The sequence below is a fragment of the Scyliorhinus canicula genome, chromosome 13, assembly GCF_902713615.1.
Source record: "Scyliorhinus canicula chromosome 13, sScyCan1.1, whole genome shotgun sequence".
NCBI lineage: Eukaryota > Metazoa > Chordata > Chondrichthyes > Carcharhiniformes > Scyliorhinidae > Scyliorhinus > Scyliorhinus canicula.
Window position 1 is genome coordinate 51149169 of NC_052158.1, and position 25615 is coordinate 51174783.

Sequence of the window (25615 nt, forward strand, 5' to 3'; positions counted from 1 at the left end):
CTCTTAGTGTTGGGTGGGATTATTGAGTTATGGCGATAGGGTGGAGGTGTGGGGCTGGATAGGGTGCTCTTTCTAAGAGCCGGTGCAAACTCGGTGGGCCGGATGGCCTCCTTCTGCACTGTAAATTCTATACATACTATGAATTGAGTAAACTTTACACACACAAGTTAATTTTTAAAGATATCTGGCACCTTCTTATCAATCGCCTCTTGATCAGGCTGTACAGTCATTTGCACCTCCTTCGCTTCATTTGGGCTTTCCTTTAACACTTTAACAAACCGCACTTTCTTATCCTGGTTTACCACATCAGCCTTCCCAGTGCTTTTCTTCAACCACCAACAATGTGACTTTACATGGCCTAGTTTCTTACAGTGAAAACATTTGAAACGCTTAATTTCTTTTCCACCCTCCTGGATTTCTTTTGTTAATCTGAAGTACACTCGCCTATTATCTCCCATCAAATCACCTTTACCTTCACCACTTGAGTATTTCTCATGTCCCCAGTTTCTATCCCTCACAGGCTGAAACAGATGCCGGAAAGCAAGCTTTGATTTACGAACTAATTGATAATCATCTGCCATTTCTGCTGCAAATCCCTCTGCTCTTCCACGAGTTCTCACTACATCAGGAATTGAATTTTTAAACTCCGCCAGAAGTATAATTTCTTTGAGAGCCTCATACGTTTGGTATATTTTCAAAGCCCTTATCCTCCTGTCAAAATTACTCTGGTTGAGCCTTTCAAACTCCATGTATGTTTGACCAAATGCTTTCTTTAAATTTTGAAACCTTTATCTGTAAGCTTTAAGCACTAGTCCATATGCACCTAACATGGATTTTTTAAACTCCTCATACGTTCCAGATACATCCTCAGGCAGTGATGTAAACGCTTCACTAGCCCTACCTATCAGCTTTGTTTGAATCAGTAATATCCACATGTCCTGTGGCCATTTCATTTGTTTAGCTACCTTCTCAAATGAAATGAAAAAGGCTCCTATCTCCTTCTCGTCAAAACTTGGCAATGCTTGGACATATTTAAACACATCACCACCAAGCCTTCGACTTTGACGCTCTTTCTCACCATCCTCATCACTATCATCCAACTGTCCGTTTCCCTTTACATCTGCCAATTTTAACTGAATGGCATGTTCCATGGCCATTTTCTGAAGTTCAAAATCCCTTTATCTTTTTCCCTGATCTGTATCTCACTTTGTTTTTCTTTTTGTTCTGCTAGGGTTATTCTTTATTTTCTCCTTTCTTCTCTCTCCTTTCCTTTCTCCCCTCTCGCTCTTTCTTTTTCCTCTCTATCTCTTTCTCTTTCATTTTCCACTGTCTCTCTTTCTTTTTCCTCTCTTTCGTATTCAAGCTGCTTTAATTCTTTCTCGTGTTCCATTTGTTTTAATTTGTAACTTATTTTTTGCCAATTCCGATGAGTCAAACTGTATCTCAGGCAACTTTAAATGCTTAGCCACCGCGATAATTACCTCATCATTTCGTATTTTGTCAGGTAAAGTTAACTACAATGTTTTGCCAAATCTAACAGTCTGCTTTTAGTCCCTGTCCGTAAGGTACTGCGTGTGACCGTCTCCACCCCCAAATACTTCAGAGTCTCTGAAAGAGCCATTGTCCACAACACATTCCCCACTTAAACTGGAATACCACACCTGAAAATCAACCACAAAATGCTCACCCCTCACTGTCTTTAAGTTCACTCAGCCAATCCAATAGATAGACTTTTATCCACCTCGAGCCCATAATTTGTTATGGGCCAGAGTTTTGAGAACCTGAAAGTATTTCTTGGAGTTCAATTGACCCACAACTTTTAAGACATTGTGGTATGGGAAGCTCACGTCCCACTCTACGGGGGTGGTACAGCAGAAACGGAAAAAACAATTTAAATCAGAACACTGTGTATTCTGTGAACTCAAGTTAACCTTTTTTTTTAAAGTGAACATCTTAGCAACCATCAATTGAAATATAACCCCCAAAGAATACAACACTAAGTAATCCTTAAGCTGTCATTTTAACATCCATAAGACTTAAAACAAAACTTTTAACAGAAGCACATCAGGTAAAAGTCACTACTGAGAGCAGTTATTAGTTTTAAATAATCAAAGGATCGATTTACAGTCGTTAGATTACACAGAGAGAGACTTATACACCTTCTGGCTGTGACTGCAGCTGACCAGCTCTGAAAACGAAACAAAAACACAGTCTGAAGCAAATAGCCTAAAACTAAACTAAAACGCTGACAGACAGCCCAGCTCCGCCCACACTCTGACAACACTGATAAACACCCATTTCTTAAAGGTACTTTTCTTAGACACCCATGTCTTAAAGATACTCTCACATGACACCACCAACCTCCTTATGCAAAGCATAATCTTCTGCCATTTTCGCAAACTCCAGCGTGATCTACCACCAAACACATCTTCCGTTCGCTCCCTCTGTCAGCATTCCACAGAGACCGTTCCCTCCGATATAATCTGATCCACTCCTCCACATTACTCAGCACCTCCCCCATCACCTATGCCACCTCCCCATGCAATCACTGAAGGTGTAACACTTGCCCCGTGTTTAACATCTCAGGCCCAAAACACGCATTCCTTGTTAAGCAGTGTTTCAATGGCACCTCTTTCAATTTTGACTACTGCATTCGCTGCTCCCAATGTGGTCCCCTTAAAATCGGAGTGACCAAAAGTAGACTGGGTACCCTTTGCTGAGCACCTTCAGTCTTTGCACATTCCAGATCCTGGCCTTCCCGTTATTTGCCCAAGACACTGCTCCCATGCCCACATGTCTGTTCTTGGTCTGCTGCAATGTTACAGTGAAGCTCAATGCAAACTTTGGAACAGCATCTCATCTTCTGGTTAGGCACGCTACAACATTGAATGAAAGAACTTCAGATGATTATCTCTACCCCACCTCAACCCCTTTGTTTTCATTCTATTACATTTTAACTGTCTGTTATCTTTTATTTATTTATTTTCTTTCTTTATATATGTACCCCCTATCTAATCCCTCCTTTCTCCCCTTTGCTCCCCCTTCCCCCCCCCCCCCCCATTTTCTCCTTTTAACTCCGTCCGTCATATGTCCATTCTCTCCCCCCCCCCCCACTCCCCCCCCCCCCCCACCCCCACACACACACACATCTACGTCTGTCGTAGATTAGCCTCTGATTTTATTTTAGGCTCTTTTCCATCCGCAGATACTGCCAGGCCTGCTGAGAGTTTCCAGCATTTTCTCTTTCGGTTTCAGAATTCAGCTTCCCTAGTAATTTGTTTTAACACCTTATTAATCCTTCCCCATTTCACAAAATCAAATCTAAAATAGCCGGTTCCTGGGTATTTTCTGCGACATGCTGCTCGTAAAAGCAATCCCTCGTGCACTCAACAAATTCTTCATTTGTGTTTCCCTTGCCGGTTTGGTTTTTCCAAGCAATATGCAGATTTAAATCTTCCATGTTAATTGCGTTCTCTTCAAATATTTCCCTACTTATGATCTGACATCTAAATAAGTCAGGTTTTTGGGAACTCCGACCCTTCTCTTCCTCCACCTGCTCGTAATAATTTCAACCCAAGCCGTTCTTGCATCACTAGCCTCTGCCTTTATTTCAGGACTCAGCACTAATCTGAAAGGCTTCGCTGGTAAACAACGTTCCCCATCTCCCTTCCGCTTTGGTCTATTCTTTGGGAACATTGTATACCCTGGAATGTTGAGCATCCCGCCCTGGTCCCCCTGCAACTACATTTCTGTAAACCTGATGCATTATACCATTGTATAGAAGTCTATGCTATCAACTCACCTATCTTGTCGTCAATATTCTGCACATTCAGCTTTCATTTTTACAGATGTTTACAACACGGTATTTGCTTTGTGTCGCATATTTTTTTAATCTTTCCTGGCTCGGCCTGTCACAGTATGGCAGTCATGATCCCCTTACGATCCTGTGTCACTGCTGTCACATATTCCCCTGAATTTTACATCTTCCGTTCTTGAAATTCTCTCCCTCTTCGTTCGTGCTGTTGTAGGAGTCCTTTGTGCAATATCATGTTCGTATAATCGCTCCCTCCTGTTGGTTTATGTTCACACTCACTGCAATCCTACCTTTAACTTTGAATTCCTACTTTTCCAAGAAACAAAGACCTCACCCACACTCGTTAGTTTAAAGCTCTTGCTACTTCCCCAGTCATATGGTCTGCAAGGACACTGGTGCCAGCCTGGTTCAGATGTAAGCTGTCCCAACGATAGAGCTCTCCACTTTCTCCTGAACTGATGCTAATGCCCATGAACCGATATCCCCTTCTCCCATACCAGCCTTTGAGCCATGTATTCATCCCACTAATTTTACACACCAGAACCCAATTTGCACGTGGTTCGAGTAAGAATTCTGAGATTATAAACTTGAAGGTTGTTTTCTTTAATCCAGTGCCTAATACTCAAGCTGCCTACACAGAACGTCCTTACTCGTTCTACATATGTACTTTCTGGCTACGTTGATCACGAAAATTATATTCTTCCCCTCCCACCGCAAGCCCACAGCTGATGTCCCGAACCATGACGAATGGGGAGGCAACACAGCCTTCGTGACTTTCAATCCTGGGTACAGAGAAGAGTGTGTTCCTCGTTCTATACTGTTTCCAAGTACAATTACATTTGTCTTTTCTCCCCTCCCCCAGTTCAATGGTTCCCTAAATCAAGGTATCATGGTCAGTTTGCTAATTCTCCCTGAAGCCCCTTTTCTCGTGGTAGAAGTACAAAATTGTCGTACGTATTGGACATGGACCAGGACTGAGGCTTCTGCAGTGCGATCCATATTGTACCTCTACCAGACCTGAAGCAAGCATGATAGATTTACGGACAGAAAGACAGATGCGGTGAAAAGACACGTAGATATTGGATAGACAAACGTGGAGAGAAGTACACGGATGGATATACGCAGAAAGAGAGATACAGAGGCAGACAAATCCGGAGAGAGTGAGATATATGGACGATTGGGGGGAGTGGGATGTGACGGCTTTCGGGTGCGGGAAGTAGTGACTGAGGGGGGTAGGGTGTGGTGAGTGAGGCAATTGGGATGCAGGGAGTGATAGAGGTTTGGTGTAGGAATTGAGGGGAGTAGGGTTGAAGTGTGCGCGCGCTGCGATGTACTAATCGGAGCTTGTGTCCAACGTGCATGATGTAATTTCGAGTTTTTACAGATAATATGTGTACTGCCTGATTTTAGATGTTATATATACGGAAGCACAACTTCAATTGAACTTAACGTTCTCAAATGTGATGTGATGAATATTGAAAGGTCTAATACAGGAGGGAAATGTACAGTAAATGACAGAACACTTCGGAGTATTGATAGGCAGAGGGCTCTGCGTTGACAGGTACAAAGGTCACTGAAAGTGGCAATGCATTGGGCGAGTTCGAATCCCAGCCCTCTGTCAATGTCCGTGTTGAATATGCACATTCTCCATGTCTGTGTGTGTTTCACCCCCACAATCCAAAGATGTGCTGGTTAGGTGCATTGGCCATGCTAAATTGCCCCTTAGTTGGAACTTTAAAGTGGCATTGCAGATGGAGAAGACAGTCAAGAAGGCATACATCGGCAAAGGCATTGAGTGTAAAACTTGGCAAGGCGTGCTGCATCTGACTAGAAACATAGTTCGGCTACACTTGGCCTCTAGTGTTCAACTCTGGTCGCCACGCTAACAGAAGGATGTGGAGAATTGGAGAGGATACAGAAGTGCTTTACCAGGATGTTGCCCCATATGGAGTGCATTAGCTGTCAGGAGAGATTGGATAAACTCGGTTTCTTCTCACTGTAAGGATGCAGTTTGAGGGGCGACCTGATAGACGTGTACACAATTATGATGACCTGGACAGAATGGATAGTCAGAAGCTTTTTCCTGGATGGAAAATTCAATTAATCTAATCTGAATATTTTATTATTGTCACAAATAGGCTGACGTTCATACTGCAATGAAGTTAACGTGAAAATCCCCTCGTCACCACACTCCCGCTTTTGTTCGGGTAGACATAGAAAATAAAACATACAACAGTGCAGAAGGAGGCCAATCGGCTCATCGAGTCTGCACCGACCCACTTAAGCCCTCACTTCCATCGTATCCACATAATGTTTTGGATACTAAGGGCACTTTTTAATGGCCAAGCGACCTAATCTTCACGTTTTTCGACTGTGGGAGGAAACCGGAGCACCCGGAGGAAACCCACGCAGACACAGGGAGAACGTGCAAACTCCGCAGAGACAGTGACTCAGCAGGGAATCGAAACTGGGACCCTGGTGCTGGCGCTGTGACGCCACAATGCTATCCACTGTGCTACTCTGTTGCCCCAGAGGGAGAATTCAGAATGTCCAAAGAAGCACGTCTTTCCGGACTTCTGAGAGGAAACCAGAGTGCTTGGAGGAAACCCACACTGACAGAGGGAAAACATGCAGACTTCGCACAGACAGTGACCCAAGCCGGGAATTGATCCCTGGTCCCTGGCGCGATGAAGCAACAGTGCTAACCACTCTGTTACCATGCCACCCATAATACCGGTTATCTGCACAATGTTATATGCACAAGGGATAGTGGGTGCCTGCAACTCGCTGCGGGAGGAGGTGGTGGAATCAACAACGATTGCCACGTTTAAGAGACGTCTTGACAAATACATAAATAGGATGGAAATAGAGGGATACCGACCTCGGACGTGTAGAAGGTTTCACGTTAGGCCGGCAGCATGGTGGGTGCAGGTTTGGAGGACCGAATGGCCGTTTCCTGTGCTGTACTTAGACATAGAACAGTACAGCACAGAACAGGCCCTTCGGCCCTCGATGTTGTGCCGAACAATGATCACCCCACTTAAACCCACGTAACCCGTATACCCGTAACCCAACAATCCCCCCATTAACCCTACACTACGGGCAATTTTTTAGCATGGCCAATCCACCTAACCCGCACATCTTTGGACATTTTTTGTTCTTTGTTCCTTGCATGCCATTGATTAACAATTGAATGATTTCTATACGGTGATCTCCCATATATCCTCCGTTGTTGCAGATCCAGGGACAGCAAACGATCATTCAACTCGAGAATCCACTGACGCAGATTCACGGAGCCCAACTCCATCTCCAAAGACAGGTAAGAACCTGCTCTGAGTTATTGTGGATTCGATTTGCAAAAGTACACTGCTGGTAATCCTGACACAGCCAAATGGGATCCAGTGACTGAGCGGAGTCCGATGTTGGCATCTGATTACTGAGTAAAGTGCGATGTAATGGCTGAAGGGAATGGGATGCAGTGGTTGAGTGGAATGAGTGCAGCGACTGAAGGGATTGAGAAGGAGTGACTGAGGGGACTGTGAAGAAGCGATAGACTGAAATTGGACACTGTGAGGACTGGAATGAAGGAATTTAGGGATCTGGAAAGTAGCGACTGAGAATTGGGAACTAGTGACTGACGTGACTGGGATGCCGTCCCCAGGGTTTGGAAAGCATTCAATAAGGTGAGAGGGTCATGGCGCCTGAGGGAACGGGAAGTAGCAACTGAGCGGACAGGGAAGTAGTGACTGACGGGACTGGGAAGTAGTAGCGCCCGTTGGGGCTGTGATTATGTGACTGCAGGGACTGGGAATTAACAGCTCAGGGAACTGAGAAGTAATGACGAAAGTGGCTGGGAAATCGAAACTGAAGGGCATGAGATGTGGTGTGTCAGAGATGTCGGATGCAGAGAGTGAGGGGAGTCGGGATGCAGTGACGAAGGGGAGTAGGACATGGCGACTCAGGGGAGTGTGCTGTGGTGACTAAGGGGAGGGCCACTGGTTGACCTAGCGGAAGAAACGTGCTGACCGAGGGCACTGGGACGTGATGTCTGAGCAGACAGGCGTATGGTGAATGAGGGGAATGGGATCTGATGAATGAGGGGAGTGGGATTTAGTAACTGAAGGGAGTGGGACGTGATAACTGAGAGGATTGGGACCTGTTGATCGAGGGGATGGAACATGGTGACTCAGGGCAATGGGAGGTGATGCCTGAGTGAATTGAGGGAGGGTGACCAAGAGGCGTGGGATGCACGGAATGAGCTGGTAGGGATGCCCATGAACGGAGTTTGTTTATTTCGTGAAAAACACATTTGTTATTTAATATCTCGACGTGACACAGTTTGTCTGCACTTCCTCATTTTGAGTCGTCTAAATACAGAGGTGCATCTTTATTTGAACTTAAAGCACTAACCAGATTATTTACCGAGCTGATTTCGACTCATAGAATCATAAAATTTATACTGCAGAAGGAGTCCATAGTCTGAAGCGGCCCTTGGAAAGAGCACCCTTCTTAAGTTCAGGCCTCCACCCTATCCCCATAAGCCAGTAACCCCACCCAGGCTTTTTGGACACTGAGGGAAATTTAGCATGTCCATTCCACGTAATCTGCACATCTTTGGAATGCGGGTGGAGACCGGAGCACCAGGAAGAAACCCACGCAGACAGAAGGAGAACCTGCAGCCAACTGCACAGACAGTGACCCAAGTTGAGAATCCAACCTGGGACCCTGGAGCTGTGAAGCAACTGTTATAACCACTGCGCTACCATGCTCCTCTGATCTCCAATATCTGCTCACTTGTTTCACGTCCAGGAACAGCACCAACTTGGGAACCCAAGAATCAATCAACTCGGGATTCCATTGGCCCAGGTTTGCCCATACTACCCGGATCTCCAAACCCTGGTATCATTCTCAGACATTTCCCTTCCCTGCCTTGACCTTTCGGTCTCCATTTCCGGTAATAGACGATCTACTGATACCCACAGCAAGCCCACTGACTCCCACAGGTACCTGGACTTCAGCTTTTCGCACCCTTCACCCTGTAAGGACTCCATCCCTTTCCTTCAGCTCCTTCGCCTCTGTCGCATTTGTTGCGATGATGCTGTGAAGGAATTAGGTTATTCCAGACATGATAATTCTTTATTAATAACCTATGCTCTAGGCTAACCCACCAAATGCGGGAAATCCATTTCTCTCCTAAGACTCAAAATGGATCTCACGAAGGGAGAATGCTTTTCCGGGTCTCAGACAGTTACACAGGATCTCGGTTACTTTTTACGGAAAAAGCACAGATGCAGTACTTATAAGTAAATCTTTACCTCTGTCGTCGTGGGTTCTAGTCATTTGCGACTTCCACAATGTATAGGATTTTAAACTTTGAGAGTAAGTCTACACAGTAATTTTTAATAAAAGTATTTTTATTGTAAAATACTCCCAATTGATACGTACAGAATTCAAGAGTTAACAATGTAAGTTGCCTAACAGTCTTTAGTCATCTGTTAATAATTCAACACCGCTAACAGCCCTTTGTTATCTGCTAACACACTAACTTGTCTTAAGAGAATTACATATACAAAACATGGGAAATCCTCAAGTACCTCATATCAATTTCTAATACATTTCGAAGACGTTTAACAGAAACATACTAACAAAACCATGATGGTCTTTGTTTGACGAGGCAAGGTTAAAGAACAGAGCTTTGACCCACACACCTGCAGGGGAGTGACAAAGTATCTCTCTGCTAAGACTGCCCTCTTTTTATACATGAAAACTTCTAATCGGTCAAGGACTGCTTCTGCTGTCTTATCACTTTTTATTGGTTAATTGCCTATAGCCAATTCCTACATCAAATGGCTAATTTGATGTATTACCATCAATATATGTTTTAATGATCTTTGTGTCTGCGTGAATGTCAGGTGTCTTAAGATATATTGGCAAAGAGGGACACGTATAGAGATCTGTCTCTGTTCAGTGTTGCCATGTTTCTTAGATATATAGATTGTCAAACAAACACTTCTTTGAGAGTGTTATTCTAAATGTCAAGAGTTATATAGGAAGGATTTGTGCATTATTTAACTGAAGCATTTCCTATCCTCATGGTTTGAATAATTATATGTGCAGGGGATTGATCTGAAGAATTTACGGTGCATCAAAGCAAGGTTTTCCTTATCCTCTATTTGTTTGGAACGTATTAATGATCCTTGAAGCCAGCTAGTAATTTCTCCCTTAAAATGGTGACTTCTGGACAAACTTTATCTGAAGTGGTTTTATTCTATTTTGAATTAAAATACTGGTAGTATTTAATTCTGTTGCCTTATTACAAAACAAATTCTGCGGCAAACGTGATATTCATTGTGGGCAGCACGGTAGCATGGTGGTTAGCATAAGTGCTTCACAGCTCCAGGGTCCCAGGTTCGGTTCCCGGCTGGGTCACTGCCTGTGCGGAGTCTGCACGTCCTCCCCGTGTGTGCGTGGGTTTCCTCCGGGTGCTCCGGTTTCCTCCCATAGTACAAAGATGTGCGGGTAAGGTGGATTGGCCATGCTAAATTGCCCGTAGTGTCCTTAAAAGTAAGGTTGGGGGGGGGGGGGTTGTTGGGTTACGGGTATAGGGTGGATACGTGGGGTTGAGTAGGGTGATCTTTGCTCGGCACAACATCGAGGGACGAAGGGCTTGTTCTGTGCTGTACTGTTCTATGTTCTATGTTCTGATGCCACTTTCCAAAATGGCACTTCGAAAATGTGTTCCTTCTTCCTCAACCTTGATTTCCCACCAACGGTTGTTGATAGGGACCAGAACAGTGTGCGGTCCATCTCACACGCCACTACACTCGCTCCTTCCCCTCCCTCCCAGAACAAGGATAGAGTCCCCCTCGTTCTCACATTTCACCCCAGAAGCCTCCGAATGCAAACCATATTCTCCGTCTTTTTCGCCAACACCAGCGTGATGCCACCACCAAACACAGCTTCCCTTCACTTCCTCTGTCAGCATTTCGCAGAGGCCATTCCCTCCAAGTTAATCTAGTCCACTCCTCCACCATACGCAACACCTCTCCCATCACCCATGGGATCTTCCCGTACACCTGCCCCTTTACCTCTTCCATGCTTAACATCTCAGGCCCAAAACACTCATTCCAGGTTAAGCAACGTTTCACTTGCATCTCTTCCAATTTGGTCTATTGCATTTGCTGCTCCCAATATTGTCTTCTCTATGTCGGAGAGACCAAACGCAGGCTGGGTGATCACTTTGCTGAGCACCTTCGGTCCCTGTGCATTCAGGACCCTGACCTTCCCGTTGTTTGTCATTTTAACACAAGACCCTGTTCCCATGCCCACACCCAGGGGCAGCACGGTAGAACAGTGAATGGCAGAGTTGCTTCACAGCTCCAGGGTCCCAGATTCGATTCCTGGAGTCTGCATGTCTACGTGGGTTTCCTCCGCTTGCTCCGGTTTCCTCCCACTGCCCAATGATGTGCAGGTTAGGTGGACTGGCCATGCTAAATTGCCCTTATTGACCAGAAATGTGGGGTGTGGTTACTGGCACTGGGTGGAGGTGTGGACTTGGGTAGGGTAAGCTTTCCAAGGGCCGGTGCGGACACGGTGGGCCGAAAGGCCTACTTCTGAACTGCAAATTCTATGATTCTGTGTCTGTCCTTGGCCTGCTGCAATGTTCCAGTGAAGCTCCACGCAAACTGGAGGAACAACATCTCAACCTCCGGTTAGGCTTGCTACGGCCTTCTGGTCTCAACATCGAATTCAACAACTTCAACTCTACCCCACCTCGACCCAGTTGTTTTATCCCATTTAATTTCAACTGCCTTTCACCATTTATTTCTCTCTTGCCTTTCCTTACATATATTTAACGCCCTCCCCCCATCTTATCCACGTTTCCTTACTCTTCCTCCTCTTTGCTTCCCCCTTCCCCTCCCCACATCTACATGTGCCACAGTTTACCATCTGATGTTAGTTTAAAATAGAATAGAACACTACAGCGCAGTACGGGCCCTTCGGCCCTCGATGTTGCGCCGCCCTGTGAAACCATCTGAAGCCTATCTGACCTACACGATTCCATTTTCATCCATATGTCTATCCAGAGACCACTTAAATGCCCTTAAAGTTGACGAGTCTACTACAGTTGCAGGCAGGGCGTTCCACACCCCTACTACTCTCTGAGTAAAGAAACTGCCTCTGACATCTGTCCTTTATCTATCACCCCTCAATTTAAAGCTATGTCCCCTCGTGTTGGTCATCACCATCCGAGGAAAAAGAATCTCACTGTCCACCCTATCTAACCCTCTGATTATCTTATATGTCTCTATTAAGTCACCTCTCAGCCTTCTCCTCTCTAACGAAAACAACCTCAAGTCCCTGAGCCTTTCCTCGTAAGACCTTCCCTCCATACCAGGCAACATCCGAGTAAATCTCCTCTGAACCGTTTCCAAAGCTTCCACATCCTTCCTATAATGTGGTGACCAGAACTGCACGCAGTACTCCAGGTGCGGCTGCAACCAGTGTTATGTACAGCTGCAGCATGACCTTGTGGCTCAATCCCCCTGCTGATAAAGGCTAGCACACCATATGCCTTCTTAACATACCTATTAACTTGGGTGGCAACTTTCAGGGATTAATGTACCTGGATGCTGAGATCTCTCTGTTAATCTACACTGCCAAGAATCTTGCCATTAGCCCAGTACTCTGCATTCCTGTTACTCCTTCCAAAGTGAACCACCTCACACTTTTCCGCACTAAACTCCATCTGCCACATCTCAGCCCAGCTCTGCAGCTTATCTATGTCCCTCTGTATCCGATAACATCCTTCAGCACTATCCACAAACTCCACCGACCTTCGTGTCATCTGCAAACTTACTAACCCATCCTTCTACACCCTCTTCCAGGTCATTTATAAAAATTACAAACAGCAGTGGCCCCAAAACAGATCCTTGTGGCACACCACTAGTAACTGAACTCCAGGATGAACATTTGCCATCAACCACCACCCTCTGTCTTCTTTCAGCTAGCCAATTACTGATCTAAACCGCTAAATCACCTTCAATCCCATACTTCCTTATTTTCTGCAATAGCCTACCGTTAGGAACCTTATGAAACGCCTTACTGAAATCCATATACACCACATCAACCGCTTTACCCTAATCCACCTGTTTGGTCACCTTCTCAAAAAACTCAATAAGGTTTGTGAGCCATGACCTACACTTCACAAATCCGTGTTGACTATCGCTAATCAACTTGTTCTTTTCAAAATGATTATAAACCCTATCCCTTATAACCTTTTCCAACATTTTACCCACAACCGAAGTAAGGCTCACAGGTCTATAATTACCAGGGTTGTCTCAGCTCCCCTTCTTGAACAAGGGGACAACATTTGCTATCCTCCAGTCTTCTGGCACTATTCCTGTCGACAAAGACGACATAAAGATCAAGGACAAAGGCTCTGCAATCTCCTCCCTGACTTCCCAGAGAATCCTAGGATAAATCCCATCTGGCCCAGGGGACTTATCTATTTTGACATTTTCCAAAATTGCTATCACCTCCTCCTTTTGAACCTCAATTCCATCTAGACTGTTCGACTGAACCTGAGTGTTCTCCTCGAAAACATTGTCTTTCTCCAGTGTAAACACTGACGAAAAATATCCATTTAACGCTTCCCCTATCTCCTCTGATTCCACACACAACTTTCCACTACTATCCTTGATTGGCCCTAATCTTACTCTAGTCATTCTTTTGTTCCTGATATACCTATAGAAAGCCTTAGGGGTTTCCTTGATCATATCCGCCAACGACTTTTCGTGTCCTCTCCTCGCTCTTCTTAACTCTCCCTTTAGGTCTTTCCTGGCTAACCTGTAACTCTCAAGTGCCCTAACTGAGCCTTCATGTCTCATCCTAACATACGCCTTCTTCTTCATCTTGACAAGTGCTTCAACTTCCTTAGTAAACCACGGTTCCCTTGCTCGACAACATCCTCCCTGCCTGACAGGTACATTCTTATCAAGGACACGCAGTAGCTGTTCCTTGAAAAAGCTCCACATTTCGATTGTACCCATCCCCTGCAGTTTCCTTCCCCATCCTATACATCGTAAATCTTGCCGAATACAATCGTAATTGCCTTTCCCCCAGCTATAATTCTTGCCTTGCGGTATATACCTATCCCTGCCCATCGCTAAAGTAAACATAACCGAGTTGTGATCACTATCACCAAAGTGCTCACCTACATCTAAATCCAACACCTGGCCGGGTTCATTACCCAGTACCAAATCCAATGTGGCCTCGCCCCTTGTTGGCCTGTCTACATACTATGTCAGAAAACTCTCCTGCACACACTGTACAAATACTGACCCATCTATAGTACTCGAACTATAGTATTTCCAGTCAATATTTGGGAAGTTAAAGTCCCCCATAACAACTACCCTGTTACTCTCGCTCCTGTCGAGAATCATCTTTGCAATCCTTTCCTCTACATCTCTGGAACTATTCGTAGGTCTATAGACAACTCCCAACAGGGTGACCCCCCCTCTCCTGTTCCTAACCTCGGCCCATACTACCTCAGTAGACGAGTCCTCAAACGTCCTTTCTACCGCCGTAATACTTTCCTTGATTAACAATGCCACACACCCCCTCTTTTACCATCTTCACCTGCAACAACCATTCCTGTCCCTGCTCTACCCATGTCTCCGAAATCGCCACAACGTCGAGATCCCAGGTACCAACCCATGCTGCAAGCTCAAACACCTTATTCCGGATGCTCCTGGCGTTGAAGTAGACACACCAAACCAGCGCCTTGCTTGCCGGTGCCCTCTTTCGAACTTTTAACTCTATCCCTGACCTCACTACTCTCAACATCCTGTACACCGGGACTACAATTTAGGTTCCCATCCCCCTGCTGAATTAGTTTAAACCCCCCCGAAGAGATTTAGCAAATCTCCCCCCAGGATATTGGTACCACTCTGGTTCAGGTGAAGACCATCCTGTTTGCAGAGGTCCCACCTACCTCAGAATAAGCCCCAATTATCCAGGAAACCAAAACCCTCCCTCCTGCACCATCCCTGTAGCCACGTGTTCAACTCCTCTCTCTCCTTATTTCTCACTTCGCTAGCACGTGGCACGGGTAACAACCCAGAGATAACAACTCTGTTTGTTCTAGCTCTCAGCTTCCACCCGAGCTCCCTGAATTTCTGTCTCAAATCCCCATCTCTCTTCCTACTTATGCCGTTGGTACCTATGTGGACCACGACTTGGGGCTGCTATCCCTCCCCCTTTATGATCCCAAAAACACGATCAGAGACATCAAGAACCCTGGCACCTGCGAGGCAACACACCAACCGTGAGTCTCTTTCGTTCCGACAGAACCTTCTGTCTGTTCCTCGAACTATGGAGTCCCCAATGACAAGTGCTCTGTTTCTCTTCTCCCTTCCCTTCTGAGCAATTGGGACAGTCTCTGTGCCAGAGACCTGTGCCCTATTGCTTACTCCTGGGAAGTCGTCCCCCGCAACAGTATCCAAAACGGTTTACTTGTTATAGACGGGAACGACCACAGGGGATCCCTGCACTGCCTGCCGGTTCCCTCTCCCTCCCCTGACAGTAACCCATCTACCTTCTTCTTTTACCTGAGGTGTGACTACCTCCCTATAACTCCTCCCAATAACCTCCTCCGCCTCCCGAATGATCCGAAGTTCATCCAGCTCCAGCTCCAGGTCCCTAACACGGCTCTCGAGGAGCTGGAGTTGGGTGCACTTCCAGCAGATGTAGTCAGCAGGGACACTAGAGGTGATCCTTTCCTCCCACATTCTGCAGGAGGAACATTCAACTGCCCTAGCCTCCATTCCCATTGAGCCAACTTCCCAACTACTGAAAAATTAAAATAAAAAACTTGTTAGTTTAGCAATCCAACGGACATAACTTTTTTATGGTTAGAGGAGGAGGATGAGTGGGAGACACTACATAAGCAGAGTTTCGTGTAAAGCTGTCACTCGAGAACAGCCCCTTCACAAACCACCTTCAACTTACGCTGATCGCACTGCACGTATGCAAATCTCCTCGGAACAGCCAATCAGAAGCTCTGCTCTGCTGCCCTCTGCTGGATGCTTGCCTTCCGTCGAACTCCTCGGTTCACTTGTGCAGGTGCACCTTCAACTTACACTGACCGCACTGCACGTTGGCAAATCTCCCCGGAACAGCCAATCAGAGGCTCTGCTCTGCTGCCCTCTGCTGGATGCTTGCCTTCCGTCGAACTCCTTGGGTCACTTGTGCAGGTACACCTTCAACTTACGCTGACCGCACTGCACGTATGCAAATCTCCCCGGAACAGCCAATCAGAAGCTCTGCTCTGCTGCCCTCTGCTGGATACTTGCCTTCTGTCGAACGCCTCGGGTCACTTGTACAGGTGCACCTTCAACTTACGCTGACCGCACTGCACGTATGCAAATCTCCCCAGAATAGCCAATCAGAAGCTCTGCTCTGCTGCCCTCTGCTGGATTTGCTGCTGTTTGGCCTTTCACAACTTTTGTTCTCTCTGGGGACTGCCATTCGTACTCTTTCCCTTGCTTTCTGTGGCTCTTAGCACCACGTTCCATTGGGGGTTTCTGTGGCCCTGACTCATCTTTCATTCTCACTTTGCAGTATAAATATGTTTCACTTTCTCTGTCTTTAGCTTCGACAAAGGGTCATCTGGATTCAAAATGTTAGGTATTTTCTCTTCCTGCAGATGCTGCCAGAACTGCTGAGATTTTCCAGCATTTTCTCTTTGGTTTCTGATTCCACCATCCACAGTAATTTTCTTTTATCAGGTATCATTCTGCTGGATCAAATTTACAAAAAGAAAATGCACTAATTCCTGGGATAGGTCTGATGCAGTGACTGAGCGAAGTCTGATGCTGTTACTCAGGGTATTTACATCCTGTGACTGCGGGGTATAGGATGTAGTGCTGAGGGGAGTGAGATGCAGTGATTGAGAGGCGTAGGGTGAAATGACTGAGGTGAATTGGGTTTTGTAATTGAGGCGAGTGTGATATAGTGACAGGGTAATATCGACTGAGGGGAATTAGCATCTGGCGACTATCAAGAGTAGAATGTAGTAATTGCAGGGATAAGGATGTAATAACTGAGGAAGTGGGATTTAAAACCATAGAAACAGAGGTCTTTATGATAATGGCTGATGGCTTCCTATAATCACGATGGCGTAAACATCCAGAGATAAGGGGACCATAGCTGCACAGAATATTCTAGGTCTGCCTACAAACAAGACCATGTATAATTGCAGCAATAAATCCCTGCTCTTGGACTCGAATCCTATTTGGCAAACGATGGCACAGTTATCTGCACTGCTGCCTCACAGCGCCAGGGACCCGGATTTGATTCCGGACTTGGGTGAGTTTGCAATTTCTTTCCTTATCTGCTTGCGTTTTGTCCGGGTGCTCCGGTTTCGTACCAAAGTTCAAAGATGTGCAGATTAGGTAGATTGGCCATGCTAAAGTACCCCTTAGTGTGCATCTGCATCCTCTGATGAGCTCAGGCACCTACCCACCGTGGGGCAGCACGGTAGCATAGTGGTTAGCATAAATGCTTCACAGCTCCATGGTCCCAGGTTCGGTTCCCGGCTGGGTCACTGTCTGTGCGGAGTCTGCACGTCCTCCCTGCGTGGGTTTCCTCCGGGTGTTCCGGTTTTCTCCCACAGTCCAAAGATGTGCGGGTTAGGTGAATTGGCCATGATAAATTGGCCGTAGTGTCCTAAAAGTAAGGTTGGGTGTGGGGGGTTGTTGGGTTACGGGCATAGGGTGGATACGTGGGTTTGAGTAGGGTGATCATTGCTTGGCACAACATCGAGCGCCGAAGGGCCTGTTCGGTGCTGTACTGTTCTATGTTCTGTCACCTTTCAAATTTGTGGTGTTACACTTTGCTCCCTCCTCTCAATCATTAATACATATTGTGAATCGCCATGTCCCAGCAGTGATCACTGCGGTACCACATTAGTCAAAGTCTGCCATTTGGATCAAGAAAATACCGGTCTATTCCTACATAAGAACATAAGAACTAGGAGCAGGAGAAGGCAACATGGCCCCTCGTGCCTGATCCGCCATTCAATAAGATCGTGGCTGATCTTTTGTGGACTCAGCTCCACTTTCCAGCCTGAACACCATAACCCTTAATCCCTTTATTCTTCAAAAAATTATCTATCTTTACCTCAAAAACATTTAATGAAGGAGCCTCAACTGCTTCACTGGGTTAAGGAATTCCATTGATGTACAATCCTTTGGGTGAAGACGTTCCTCCTAAACTCAGTCCAAAATCTACTTCCCCTTATTTTGAGGCTATGCCCCCTAGTTCTGCTTTCACCCGCCAGTGGAAACAACCTCCCTGCATCTATCCTATCTATTCCCTTCATAATTTTATATGTTTCTATAAGATTACCCCCTCATCCTTCTAAATTCCAACGAGTACAGCCCCAGTCTACTCAACCTCTCCACGTAATCCAACCACTTCAGCTCTGGGACTAACCTAGTGAATCTCCTTTGCACACCCTCCAGCGCCAGTATGTCCTTTCTCAGATAAGGAGACAAAAACTGAACGCAATACTCGAGGTTTGGCCTAACTAACACCTTAAACAATTCCAGCATAACCTCCCTAGTCTTAAACTCCATCCCTCTAACAATGAAGGGCAAAATTCCATTCGCTTACTTAATCACCTGTTGCACCTGTAAACCAACGTTTCGCAACTCATATACGAGCACATCCAGGTCTCTGTGCACAGCACCATGTTTTAATATTTTATCATTTAAATAATAATCCCTTTGTTTCCTGTTGGAAAACCAGTGTTCTATCCATCTTTATGCATCACACCTGATTGCATGCACTTTATTTTGCACACTCATCTCTTGTGTAAGATTTGTCTAAAGCCTTTTGAAAGTCCCAGCAGCGGCACGGTAGTACAGTGGTTACCACTGTTGCTTCACATTGCCAGGGACCTGGGTTCGATTCCCAGTTTTGCACACTGTCACGTGTGGAGACTGCACATTTTCTCCGGGTTTCCTCCGGGTCCTCTGGTTTCCTCCCACAGTCCAAAGATGTGTGGGTTATGCCGCAAAGTGTCCAAAAATTACGTGGAGTTGAATACTGCTCCGTCTGTTGTTCTTTCTTCTGACCAATATGTATGTTCTATTTTTCCTTGGAACTAATTATAGCGCTAACTTTCCTTGTAAGTCATGGTTTGGTCGACATTTACATTTGCATCAGACAGGAGTAAACAATTGTTTCAATTCATCATTGCGCTCATTAAATGTTGCCATAGTCATCTCTTCAAAAAACATTTTCGAATCCATCATAGCCGACGCGCCTCATATTGTCATAGTTTCCTGAATTAAGATTCAGGGCCCTCGTGTCAAAATCAATGACGTGGTCGGCATCATGGTGAAAAATCTTATGTTATGGTCTCTCCATCCGCACGGGGCTCGCACAACTAGATTCCAATGATTGATTTCTCAATGCACAATACCCAGTTGAGAAAGGCCCGTTCTCTACCTAGTACCGAAATCAATCCCGTATACATTACAGGAATTCCTCCTCTTATGTATTTAAGTAATTATATTTGCTCAATCACTCTGCAGAGTAAATTCAGTCATAATTAAGGGGCCTCACGGTAGCATGGTGGTTAGCATCAATGCTTCACAGCTCCAGGGTCCCAGGTTCGATTCCCGGCTGGGTCACTGTCTGTGTGGAGTCTGCACATCCTCCCCGTGTGTGCGTGGGTTTCCTCCGGGTGCTCCGGTTTCCTCCCACAGTCCAAAGATGTGCGGGTTAGGTGGATTGGCCATGCTAAATTGCCCGTAGTGTAAGGTTAATGGGGGGATTGTTGGGTTATGGGTATACGGGTTACGTGGGTTTAAGTAGGGTGATCATTGTTCGGCACAACATCGAGGGCCGAAGGGCCTGTAATGTTCTATGTTCTAATTACAAATTTTCCTTAATGACGTGTTTCTCTAATTTCCTATTTAAGGCAATGCCACCATAACCACTACTGTCTGTGGTCTATGTACACCTTCACCAACCCCCCCCCCCCCCCCCTCTCCCCACCAATGTTTTCTTTGCTCCTTGATGTTTCTCATACATATTCCACATTGGAATGAGCTCATCTTTGTCCTCCCCATTGCACTGCCTTTTTGTTTTTGCCTGTTCTTCTTAAATACAGAACATTAATTTTTAATCCACTCATGGTCGGTTGGGCCAGCATTTATTGCCCATCAATGTGTGCATTCAAGAATCAGCCACATTGCTGTCAACCTGAAGTACGACAGATGTCCTTCCGTAAACATTAGAGAACCAGATGCGTCTTACAAGAATCGACAACTTGAATACTTTTAATGCCAGATTTTTACTGAATTCAAGATTCACCATCTGCCGTCGCAGGATTTGAACGCTGGTCCCCAGATTATTGCTTTCGGCCACTAGATTACTGGTCCAGCCACAACAACACTACACCACCGCCTCCCCCTGTACCTACATCTAATTGCACGATTAATTCATCCACTTTATTGTCAATGTAAGTGAATCAGCCGATAAGGCTTGTATTTTGTAATATGAATTGTCTCTCCCAATATTGTTCTTTGAAGGTAATGCAACCCTATCATTTCAAAGTGGAGGTGATGTGACAACGTGTAACCCTACACCAGGAAGTCTAACATCCCTCGAGAGGAAAATTCCATTGCTCATTAGAAAATATTTAACAGCAAACAACTTGTAAACGAATGGCCAAACCGAACAGTGTCAAGAGAGATTTACAAAGGGGAACTAATGCTTGACAAATCTACTTGAACTGATGAGCGGCAGCCCATGGTTTATTTGGACATTCATTTGGACATAAATAAACTTGTTGGTACACAGGAAACAAAGAGTAGGAATAAATGAGTCATTTTCCAAACTGAAGGCAGTCACTAAAGTGGTAGCGAAGTGATTGGTGCTAGGACCCCTGCTATTCACAATATATATTATTGGTTTAGTTGAGGGAATGAAAATGAATAACTCCCCATTTGGAGATTAAACATATCTACCTGGGAAGAGGAGGTGGGGTGCTGGTGCTCTGCGAGGAATATACTTTACTGCGATTTAGACAAGTTAACTCCTTGGGCAAATGCACAGCTGTTGCAATGCAACGTGAATAAATGTGATGTTATCCACATTGGTAGCAAAATCGTAAGTTATGTTGTTATCTCATTGCTTATAAATTGAGAGAGGGGTGTGTGCTACGAGACCTGGGTGGTTTTGTGCACCGGTCGCAGAAGGTAAGCATGCAGATGCACTCGGTGTTCAAGAAGGCAAATGGTTTTGAAGATTCGAGCGCAGTAGCAGTGATGTCTTCCTGCAATTATACATTGGTGAAATCACACCTGGAATATTGTGTGCAGTTTTGGTCCATTTATCTGAGGATAGATGGTTTGCTATAGAAGGAGGGCAGCAAGGTTTAGCAGACTGATTCCTGGGATGGCGGGATTGACATAGGAGGAGAGGTCCTCTCGGTTTTGTATTATTTTAGTTGGAGTTCAGAAGAATTACAGTGGATCTCGTAGCAACCAATGAAATTCCAACAGGACAATAGACATCCCAAATGGTGGAGATTCAGAACCAGAGGTTATAATCTGAGGATACTGAGTAGATCTTTTAGGACATAGATGAGGAGAAATATCTCCAACCAGACAGTGGTGACCTGTAGAATTAACTGCCACAGAAATTAGCTGAGGCCAAAACGTTGCATATTTTGAACAAGATGCTAGACATTGGCAAAACCCTCAGAAATATAGAAAGTCAGAGAGATCTCGACGTGCATTGCCAGATATCTCTGAAGGTGGCAACACAAGTGGACAAATTAGTAAAGAAAGCAAACGGAATGATTGCCTTCATTGGATGAGTCATCTAGTATAATAACTGGCACGTCATGCTACAATTGTGTAAAACATTGGTGAGGCCACACTTGGGATATTGTGCATGATTCTGGTTCCCACACTACCAGACGTATGTGGAGGGTTTTTGAGGGTACAGAGGGAGTTTACCAGAATGTTGCCTGGTCTGGAGGGTGTTAGCTATGTAGAGCGGCTGAATAAACGAGGACTGTTTTTATTAGAAAGACGGAGGTTGAGGGGTGACCTGATAGAGGTTTACAAGATTATGAGGGGCATGGAAAGAATGGATTGACAGGCACTTTCTCAGTGTGGAAGGGTCAGTCACCAGGAGGCATAGGTTTAAGGTCTGTGGAGCAACAGATAGAGGAGACATGCGAGGCAGGTTTTTATGCAGAGGGTGGTGAGTGCCTATAACGCATTACCAGGGTAGGTTGCAGAAGCAGATACAGTAACGGTGTTCAAAAGGCATCTTGACAAGCACATGGATAGGATAGATATAGAGGGATACGGCACAAAGAAGTGCTCAAGCTCTTGGCAAAGGTTGGCATCATGAACGGTCCAGGCTTGGATGGTTGAAGGGACTGTTCCTGCACTGTATTGTTCCTTGTTCTTTTAGCTGTTGTGCTAAAGGTATAATCGGATATGTCAGAGAAGTAGAACCAGGTTACGGAATTGGAAGATCAGCCATAATCATAATAAATGGTGGAGCAAGTCCGAAAGGCTGAATGGCTTACTCCTGCCCCTGTTTTCTGTGTTTTTACTGTTCTATGAAAGAAAAGTATTTTAGAAGAAACAAAAAGGGTGAAAAGTGAAAATGAAGCAGAATAAAGAAGCAGCATAGAGTGAGTATTGACTGGTAACAAGGGATGGTGAGATTAAGGGCTAATGGCATGATACACAGTAGAAAATGGGTTGGAATGTTAAAATGGAAGAAAGAGCTTGTGGGTTAAGGGGGAGAGATATTTCTATATCGATCCGGTGTCCTTCATTAATCTATGTGTGTGTTTAACCTGTTATTATTTTTATTATTGTGTGTAGATACTCAGTACAAGATGATTCATATGGAAGTCCATTCAAAGAGGAAGGTTGATGATGAAACCGCTAAAGGGATCGTTTTGAAGAGGGTGAGAGACGGCACTGCACTGAGGGAAAAGAGCGGAGACCCCACACCATCCCTCTCACTGTCCTGTTTCACTGACTAATGGCTCCAGCTCAAAGTCACATACAATTCCCATATGTAGCCCTCTGCCCATTCCAGAACCTGCCCTATAACGAGCTTCAGAGGGCTTAATAACCTCCTATTTCCTCCTGTTTAACTTTCCCCAACAAAAGTAAGTGGCATAATTCCCTCTCTAGTTCTCTCTCTCTTTCTCTCTCTCCCCTTCTCGCTTTGTTCTCACTGTCTCTGCATCTCTTTGTCTGTGTTTGTCACTTGTTCTCTCTGCCTCTCCCGCTCGGTCTCCCTCTGTCTCAGTCTCTCTTGCTCGCCCTCCCTCTCGCTATATCTGTCTCCCTCGCCCTCCATTTCCCTCTTCCTCTGCTCCCTCTCAATGTGTGCCGTCATATCATATAATGATAGAAAAGTTGCGGAGCAAGAGGAGGTTATTCGGTCCATGTTGGCTATGGTTTCCCGAAGCCCCTTCCTGCATTCGGTTCATAGCCCTGTATCGTCCAGAAGTTTTTTCTATAAATGTTTTTTATTGGTATTTTGAACAACGAATATTAACCGTACACAGGATACGAAACACTCATACATACACATATATAGAAGAGAAGGGCACACCCAAACATACCAAAGAAAAGAAAATAGTACATAGTAAAAAAAAAAATAGAATAACTGGTAGGGTATTGTGCACCGGCTCAACAGCAGCAAAACTGTACACCCGGCAAAATTATTTACAACACATAAGTAGGCGACTGTTTGCGGGGGGGGCGGGGGGCGGTTTGGGGAGGCAAATATACATTGGGGCCATTGGAGAAGTTATTACAGTGGGCGATGCTCGGATGTGTTTGGTTGATTGTTCTCGCTTGCTTCTCCCAGACGGATCTCGCTGCCGTCACGTGCTTGCCTCTGCTTCTGCCATTCAGTCCATCTTCTGACTTTATTCTCCTCGTTCCCTGCTCCTGGAGATGCCATGCTCGTTTTTGTATCCCGTGCCTTCCTTCCAGCTTTCATTTCCCTGCCTCCCCCAACCTCCCTCGTTCTCCCCGCTTGTTCCCTATCTCTTCCCCCCCCGTGGTTCGCCTCTCTTCCTCAGGTTTAGCTGTCTCCCCCGTCCCCCCCCCCCCCCCACCCCCGCACTCCCAGTCTATCTCTCCCTTTCATGCTTTGGCTACTTTCCCCTTATTCTTCGCTACCTGGCTATTCTTCCTCTTGTTCGTTGGCCACAAACCGGTCCCGGAACAGTCGCGTCAATGGCTCCCACGTACTGTCGCCTGACCCGCGGATGGCGAATTTGATTTTCTCCATTTGGAGAGATTCTTCGAGGCTGGACAGCCAGTCTGCAGCTTTGGGTGGTGCTGCTGACCTCCAGCCAAACAGGGAGGCAAAGGCAAGGGCGGCCGCCCTCCTCACCAGGAATAGATCTGGCTGGTCTGAAACCCCGAAGACCCCCACTTTCGGGCATGGCTCCACCCTCACTTTGGACATTGCCTCAAAGAAGGCAGTCCAGTACTCCACAAGTCTGGGGCAAGACCAGAACATGCGGGCGTGGTTGGCCAGGCCTCCTTAGCACCGTTCACATCTATCATCCACCTCCGGGAAGAATCTACTCAGACGGGTTCTTGTTAAGTGGGCTCTATGTACCACTTTTAACTGCGTCAGGATGAGCCTTGCGCACGTGGCAGTGGAGTTAACCCTATGCAGTGCTTCGCTCCAGAGTCCCCATCCTATCTCAATCCCCAGGTCTTCCTCCCATTTCTTTCTTGGTGCGTCCAGTACGGTGTCAGCCCTTTCTACCAGTCGGTCATACATGTCACTACAGTTTCCTTTGTCTAGTAGGTTTGCTTCCAATAGTTCTTCTAGTAGTGTCTGCCGTGGCGGTTGTGGGTACGTCCTTGTCTCCTTTCGTAGGAAGATTCTAGGCTGTAGATACCTGAGCTCGTTCTCCCTGGCTAGCTGGAATTTCTCTGTCAGTTCGTCCAGTGTTGCGATCCTGACGTCCGTGTATAGGTCCCTGACTGTCAGTGTCCCTCCGTCCTACCCACCCCTTTTCAAGGTGGCGTCAGTCAGTGCTCGTGTGAACCAATGGTTGTTGCAGATGGGTGCTTTGTCCGACATTTTGGTCAGACCAAATTGTTGCCGCAGTTTGTTCCAGGACTGGAGGATGGCGATCACCACCGGGCTGCTAGAGTGTTTTTTGGGTGGGGATGGGAGTGCAGCCATGGCGAGGGCCCGGAGGGAGGTCTCCATTCAGGAGGCCTCTTTGGTGCGCACCCACTCGGCTTCTGGCCCCTTGATCCATCCCCTTATTTGCTCGACCGTTGCTGCCCAGTGGTAGAATTGTAGGTTTGGGTGGGCTAGCCTTCCCCCCCCCCCCCCCCTGGATTTTGCTTTTTGTAGGACCTTCTTTGGGATCCGAGCATTCCCCCCGCCCCTCCCCTCTCCCCCATCAGACTGGTGAGGTTCCATTTGTGGATCTCTTTCCAGTCATGGGCTATTTGGATCCCCAGGTAGCGGAATTTGTCTTGGGCTTGTTTAAACGGCAGCCCCTTTCGTGCTGCCCCCCTCCTTGTGGCTGTACTGGGAAGATCTTGCTTTTGCTCAAGTTGAGTTTGTAGCCGGAGAAGGCTCCAACCTCTTTCAGGGGGCAGTGATTCCTTCCATGCTGCTCTGTGGGTCTGTAATGTAGAGGAGCAGGTCATCTGCACAGAGTGAGACTCTGTGCTCTCTGCCTCCCCTTCAGATCCC

General features: G+C 46.1%; 1 protein-coding gene across 1 annotated transcript in view; it reads left to right on the plus strand.

Annotated features, from left to right (window-relative positions):
* Positions 1-25615, plus strand: part of LOC119976755 (uromodulin-like) — a 71736-nt gene that overhangs the window by 40170 nt on the left and 5951 nt on the right. Inside the window, exons 7-8 of the mRNA XM_038817494.1 lie at positions 7053-7133; positions 22744-22829. Of these exons, the coding sequence (XP_038673422.1) occupies positions 7053-7133; positions 22744-22829 (167 nt within the window). The remainder of the gene's footprint in view (positions 1-7052; positions 7134-22743; positions 22830-25615) is intronic.